Source organism: Punica granatum, chromosome 4 (assembly GCF_007655135.1).
Source record: "Punica granatum isolate Tunisia-2019 chromosome 4, ASM765513v2, whole genome shotgun sequence".
Classification (NCBI taxonomy): domain Eukaryota; kingdom Viridiplantae; phylum Streptophyta; class Magnoliopsida; order Myrtales; family Lythraceae; genus Punica; species Punica granatum.
In genome coordinates this window covers 32,327,957-32,335,775 of record NC_045130.1, presented here as the reverse complement: position 1 = coordinate 32,335,775, position 7,819 = coordinate 32,327,957, and the positions used below count along the sequence as shown (strand labels likewise).

The window sequence follows — 7,819 nt, the reverse complement described above, 5'->3', positions numbered from 1 at the left end:
AGAAGAGCCTGACTTGAGGTCAGTTATTGAAGGTAGGTGTTCAAAGGCACGTAACAACGTGTAGACAGAAATAGACTATACCTTGCATGTGAAAGCAGGTGCTGAGGAATAAAAATGAGATAAATCTCACATCGGAAAAGAAAAAGAAAATTCGTGGGTTAATGTATGACTTGGGTACTATTACTTGTCAACTTGAACTTTTACGTAGAAATAGGCTCGGATCCGTATGAACCTATAGAAATTCAATAGAGTTCCACTTAATCATAGATATAGATGGATAAATTATATATACACACATATTAACGTATGATTTCTTTTGCTTGATGCCAAATTTGAACCTTCTTGAGCCAATCCAAGCCGGCCATTGACCGATGTTGGGTTTAGCAAAGCTAAGATAACTACTTCTCAATTATTGGTCGAGACATTTTCTTTTTGGATAAATAATACATCTCGAAATCTTCACGTCATCGTCATTGGTCCAGCAGAATTAAATTCTAAATTTTAACAGTCAAATTTATTAGGTTTATTTTTCCCAGTCAAAGGACTTGTATAAACTGCGGTTCCCTCCCTCTGGATGGAGTTTATTTTGCTTTTTACTAAGTTGAGTCTTTAATTTCTACAATTCCGGGAATATTTATAGTAATGCTAATCAAAGATTTGGGGACGTGATTATCATGTTAGCAAAAGATAAGTATTGAGTCATTATTTTTTATGGTAAAATCAAATAATTCATCATCTTTTCTTCAAAACTATTAATGGAGACTTCCTCTCTTATCAAAAATGGTGTTTTGAAATTTATAATAAACTGAAGGACAATCTTAGAGTTGAGGGATTTTTATGCAGAGGAAAAAGCAACTATTAAGGGTAAATATCATTCGCCCCTGATTTTTACAGAAAATAGACACTTTGCCCCCTCTGGCTATACTCTAGCCAAAAGCAATCACATGTCATGCACGTGACAATTATAAAGAGACAAAATGGCACTGGAAATTGACTGTAAATGACGTTTTGCCTCCTTGGAAATGTCACATGCACGGTACATGACTAATTTTAGCCGAAATATTGACCGGTGGGCGCATAATGCCTATTTTTCATATAGGTCGTAGGGTAATGTACAAATTTTAAAAGTTGGGGCAAATGTTGCCCACCCAAAGGGAAGAGGGCATATTACTTTCTCCTCTTTTGTGTAATTTCTTGTGAGCTCTTTTGACTAAGGAATAATGGAAATGCCATTTATGTTCGTATTAAACCGCCATTTAATTTTATCCTCGTTAAAAAGATATTCAAAGCGTTTAATTAGCAAAATATTATTTATGGTTCTTAAAACGTTGATTAATGCAATATTCCATATCGTAGGATAAAAGCCTACCATTTGTTTTAATTTTTTTTGCTTCGAGTAATTCTCGTAGTAAAACATGAATGAAATTATTATACCATTTGCAAATTATATTTAACAAGAATCTCCTATTAAACTTATTTTGGAGTGTAAATAATAGAATGAGAAAAAGCATAGGAGGAATGGAACCAAACATTAGAAACACAAAGGACCGACGTGAAAGAGGAATAAACTTTGTCGAAATATTTTTTTAAAAAAATTAGCGGGGGAGAAAAAAGCAAATACGAGAGTGACACATATCGTGAATTGTTCTGAATACGGATATGAACTTCATTTTCAAATTACTTGTTCTAAACCCGTGCCGACTGTGAAATCTAGTCTTCAATCATTCTGAATCCTCATGACGTCGAGGTAAGACTTTCCTTGGAGTTCTCTCGAGAACAGGCCTTTGAAGTAATCGGTAACACCGATTCTCTTAAACAGAGCCGGGGTATCGGGAGAAATAAGGCTTGGCGCTGGCCCCATGTCTCCATCCAGTTTTGGGTTGAGGAATGTGGCCATGGAAAGCCTCTCTTGCGTGGAGTTCACGGTTGCTCTGTGCTCTATGCTTCTGTATATCCCGTTGGTCACAATCTGCAATATCATTAACCTAACGATCAACCGGAACCTCTACATGATCACATCAATTAGGTCTCATACAATTAACATATGTCACCTATGGTATTGTGATTCTGCCTGAAATCTTTCTAGCTAGCACGCGATTAATCTCGAACATAATAGTAAATTGCATCAGCTAGTTACCTCCAAAACGTCACCAACATTGACGATAAAGGCGTTGGGCAGGGGTTTGACGGGGACCCACATCCCGCCCTTCTTGATCTGTAGCCCTTCGATCTCGTTGACTTGGATGAGGATGGTCAATCCGACGGCGTCGGAATGAGGAGTGAGGCCAATCACTTGCTCAGGCTGTGGGCATGGAGGGTAGTAGTTGATCCGGATTGCTTGCATTCCCTCTTCGAACAGCACCTTCATGTCCTCTGCATTCATCTCCAGTGCTTTTGCCATAAAATTTAGGATCTTCATGGCAAGGTCCTTGACCTCTCCGCAGTATGCCTCCATTGTCTCTCTGCGATTTCCGGTAAAGTCGAATCCAATCATAAATCCACGACTGATAAAGTTAGATTTTGCCAGTGTCGATAAGTTATAAGTTACATCTTTAGGACAACTCTACCCTCATTGAGTCCACTCTAGTTTTGTTGGACTCATAAAGGATGGCAAGGCCTGGCTAGACGAGTCCATTCGAGGCCGAGAATAGCCTCGGCAAGGAATTCCAATCTCAAGGAGCTTTGGTGAGACTAGGCTTTCAACCCATCCCAGTGTGGTAGCAAGTCACGGTGTCAACTAGCTATATTCATGAAAAATTACAACGATGAGGGTATTTAGTGACTTATCATTTGAGCATATTGTCTAAGTACCAATGGAAGCGAATCTACTATACAAAGTTGTTCAATGATTGAATCAATACTACATTGAATAAAATCCTTTTAGTGGCGGCCAGCATTACTTTTACTAGCGATTACAATTATTCCAAAAACTTATATTAGAAATTATTGATGAATTCTTGTTAGATCTATTGTTGCTAAAAGTTATGAAAGCAATTTATATAATTGGTCGCCGTAAAGACAAAGATAATATATAGCTTTTAAAAATTATACAGTTTCGACAAAGAACGACTATATTATCAATATATATATATATATATATATTTTGGTAATAGACTAAATATCAATAGTATTTTATCTCTTTCAGGTTTTCCAGCAATCCAGACAAAATATTTTGATGTGGACGTAACACCTGCTCCCAACCACTTTCAAAAGCGAAAATATTTTTCCTCCAAAAATGTTCGAAGGATGTCTCTGCGAATGCCACTCAAGTGCAAATTGTCCCTACCTTTTTCATTAATTGCAAAATTGCCATTCGTGAGACATTCGGCAGAACCGAATTCGGGATGTGTAGCACAACTCATTTCAAAAATACAATCCCATCTATTCGTCTAAATTTTCAACTATAAGAAGGCTATGGGAGTAACATAATAAATGAACATGAGTAGTCTCATTACGAGTATTAAATTTGAAATTTTTAAGTTATCAGATAAAAGTATACGTCATTGCGTTACATTTTCTTTGATTTTATTCCTCTAATTAATCCCAAACATATAAATCAATTTTTTTTTAGGTTTTCTTAATATTTAACTGAAAGATTTACGATTAGAAAATCCATACACTTTTGGCACTATCTTAGTCCGCCACAAATAATCTATTGTTTGCCCCCACAAATGTACACGTGTTTTTTTGTTTAAGGTTCGATATTCAGTATGACTACTCGTATCATTTTATTAGTTTTTAAATTTTTTATTTGATCGTATTGAACCCATGAGTAAAAAGACATTTACTGAACAGACGATTTCTGTTAGTAAAAATAGAATAGCCTTTGATGACAGACTAAGTTAAACTAACCGATGGAGTGTAATGGTGATAATGCTCAAAATCCTAGACCAACAGCTAATACATATTAACAGCGAAAATCTCAACCATGATAATCTTATACTGACGACTAAAGAATATGTCGGAATAGCTCCGTCTATTTTAACATTTTCTTCTCCATTAGTAGATATTTCTATTGATATTATACCGTTTACTTTGTAATGACACTCCGATGAGGACACTAATCCTGTGAATCATTTTCATCCCATTTTGATCCATTATTCCCGCTCGAATATCACCAATTTCGTCTGCATATACAAGTCGATTGTCGGAAAAGCCAGATATATTCGTATGTTCACATTTTACTTATAGAACCTGCACGAATGTTTACATATGAAGAGTGATTGAATAGAGATGAAAAAGAAAACCTGAAAGATTGAGGAAGCTTAGAGTAGAGTTGGGGTTTCCTCAGGTGGGGAGGAAGGGTGACCATGTAGAAGAGGTCTCCCCAGTCGAGTTTCTGTTCATCGGACACCACGAATGCCTGCCCAAATCCCGATATATCACCGGGCTCTTGCCAAAGCTCCTTCTTCTCTTCCTTTGGGAGTCTGAATAATTCTTTGATCTCGTGCTTCGCCTTCTCCACCACTGATGAACTCGCTCCGTGGTTTATCAACTGCACCCAGAAAGATCATATATATATAACACATGCATATTTGTTTATTTAAGTATATATATTTGCCGGATTATAGGAGAGACTCATATAAATTTAATACAATGAAGTAGAAATCATAATAATTAATAAAAATAGATAATTCCACCAAAGATCGAACCTTGAACCTCTTAATTATCAGGAGAAAGCGTCTGCCACTGTTATACGCCATCTTTCTTAACTTTTGATATTTTAGCTAGGTATATATATAATTGATGTAAGCTGAGATATCTAAATCAAGTACCTATATGTATACATTACCTGGAAGAATCCCCAGTCTTTGCACGCACTGTGAAGCTTATGAAGCTCAGCCGACGATTCCACTGAATCACCAGAAATCAATAGCCTTTGCATGTCGATGACTGGGATTTCCTTATGGCAGTCGGACGCCATGGACGGAGGTTCTTGATCAGTACGGATGTATCGCTCTGGCACAGAGGTTAGAGGCTGCTCAGCCAGCTCCTGGACTGACGGAACCAGGAGGGATCCGCCTAGCGTAGTTTCCGGCTCCATCTCCGCCATGGAATTGACCGCTAAAGATGATATCGGAGGGTTGTTTTAGTACTTATTAGAACATCTGAAGGTGAAAGTGAAGAGCTTCTTTTGGGTTAGCTTTGTCCTAATCTCCTTGTTCCGATGATCTATATATAATATCGTGGAACCCCAAGGGTTACAGTAAGATATAGAATGGGCATACACTTTATGAATAATTCACGAAATTATACATTTAAATTCCTCCTTTACACACGTAGTTTTCGATGAGACTACTCACACATATGCTTACGTATAAATTGACTGAATTCGTGACTTATATGGTATTTATGATATAGAGAGAGTAAACTCCACGATATATTAAAAAAAAAAAAAAAGGGCCGCCCGGTGAGAAGTAGATCTAGGAATTTTTCCCACTATCAAGGATCGGTGCTTTAATTTTCCCAAAAAAAAAATTATGGAATACACATAATATGGACGAATAGCTATAGTACGCTGAATATGACAAAACTAAAATATAATATAAATTCATTACACTGGAATCCAACGGTGTGTTTGGTTTCAGAGTTAAAATAATTTTGATTGTAAAAAATGACAAATGAGATAAGAGTATAAATTTGACTTGGGAAACATGTATTTTTGTTGTGTAGTATGTTGAGTTAAAGTTAAAATTAAAATTTTTGACTTGGGAAATGTGTATTTTATTATATAGTGTGTTGAGTTAAGATTAAAGTTAAAATTTTTTAACTTACAATCAAAACAAGGCCGAAATGTCTATTAAGTGAACCGATGATTTTATAATTTCATTTGTGTAGCGCTTTTTTATTCTACATTTGGATTTTTATGTATTATAATTGATTTTTGATTGTTTATAATTTCCTTTTATTGATGATTTAGCAGTGACCAAAAGGGAATTTCCAAGAAGTTGTTCCCGTACGTACTTTTCTAGCTAGTCGAATCACGAAGTGCTGGGGTGGTATATTGGCCATGTCTGGTGAAGAATTCCTCTCAGCAATTTAATTCGGTCATCGCCGCCCGCCCCCACAAATCCAATTTCAAGATCACTAGGGCTTTTAGCCGAAATAATTCTATCTTAGTGCCTAATCTTAATTGTCGTTTTTGCGTTTCCTTTCATAGTTGACTAAATCAATCAGGGAAAAGGAAAAAGTAAAAATGGAAGTGCCAACGTGAGTTGATTCAAACGATTCGATATTTATTCATCTTAAAGAAACTTTGGATTCAAATTTGGTGAATAAAGAAAATTCATTCTGATGGAGTTTTATCTCTAAGTATATATGTTCGGCTCGACGTTGTTTTGGGCAAAGGGAGATGCCAAAACCACATCATTTATTCGTGGGTTTTAAAAATTTGATTTTTGTTGTTGCCGTTTGCCACATCAGCCTCCAGGTCGGATTTCCATGATAGCTTTGACGGTAAATTAACGGCGGGACTATTTTGTTAGACGGAATGGTTTTGAAGGTCTAAAATGTTGGCAAAATTTCTTAAGGACTAAACTGTTGGCAAATCAATTTTTTGAGGACCAAATTGACAGTTTTCTCTTCTTATAATTGTGTTATTGCGACTTTATTACCTCTCTCTCTTCCTTCCTTCCCTCTCTTCTCTCTCGACCACCAGCCTCCAGATCTGCTTCTCCAGCCGACGCGCGTCGCCATCGGCTGGCTGCCCGCGCTCCCGATGAGAGGATCTAATGGAGAAAACGAGAAGACCATATGATGGTTCTAGAATACAATTAAAGACTGTTGGACTGAAACCGAAGAGTCATTTCGTGCTTAGTTTTCTGAGTCGTTTCTGCACTAAATAGGTTCAAATAAGATGTTATTGGAAAGCCCTAGAAGTCTAGTTTCCAATGAATCAAACTGTTCGTAATTTGGAATTGTTTAGGAAAAGTTATTGTCATTTTCGTGAGTCGTGTCCAGAAAAAATCCGAGAAGATAGAATTAGAGTTAATGGGGTGTCTTGGGAAGCTAAAAAGTCCTTGTGTCCTTGTTCTATAAATAGGATGATCGTGTAAGGATATGGGCAAGTCATCTTTGAAGTAATCAATTTATATTCTAGAGTAACTCATTATTTGAGTTGTTCTTCTCTGACTTCGAATAACTTAGGTGGATTCCTAAGGTTCTTCGGGTCGTTCGCTAGTTGTTTTGGGGGTTTGGTCCTCTCTTCTCTCCTTACCGCCATCAGATTGGTATCAAAGCCACGGTTCTTTCCATGGCGAACCGTCGACGTAGAGTACCTGACGTCAACGTGGCTCCCACGGAGCGTGACCTTCATGATGTCGAGATGGATGAGCTGAGGAGGCAAGTGCAACAACTCCAACAGCAACTTGAACATCTCCAAGCTAGAAACCGTGACGAGAGACGTCATGGTTTGGATGTTGGCGAGGTTGGGGAGGTTAACCCTTTCCATGACGAAGATTCTGATTCGTCCACCGAAAGAGCTTCTCCTCGACTTGGCCGGAGGAATCGTTTTGAGGATTATGGCGTCAAAGTCGACATTCCCGACTTTGAAGGTCAAATGCAACCAGAAGATTTCATTGATTGGTTGGCTACCGTTGAACGAGTCTTCGACTTCAAGAACATTTCCGAAGAAAAGAAGGTGAAATTGAAAAAACATGCTTCAATTTGGTGGGAGAACTTGAAGAGGCGTCGAGAACGTGAAGGAAAACGGAGGATTGTGACGTGGGAAAAGATGAAACGGGAGCTCAAGAAGAAGTTTCTTCCCGCAAGCTACAAGCAAGATATTTTCTCTCGGCTCTACAACTTCAAGCAAGAGGAG

At 37.6% G+C, this 7,819-nt stretch overlaps 1 protein-coding gene across 1 annotated transcript; it reads right to left on the bottom strand.

Annotated features, from left to right (window-relative positions):
- Window positions 1–1,553: 1,553 nt before the first annotated feature.
- On the bottom strand, window positions 1,554–5,199 carry LOC116205394 (protein SRG1-like). The gene is made up of 4 exons (XM_031537995.1): window positions 4,793–5,199; window positions 4,248–4,495; window positions 2,138–2,462; window positions 1,554–1,969 (listed from the first exon to the last, which is right to left on the bottom strand). The coding sequence occupies exons 1-4, from the start codon at window positions 5,051–5,053 to the stop codon at window positions 1,718–1,720; spliced, it is 1,086 nt and encodes a 361-aa protein (XP_031393855.1). The 5' UTR covers window positions 5,054–5,199; the 3' UTR covers window positions 1,554–1,717.
- Window positions 5,200–7,819: the final 2,620 nt, after the last annotated feature.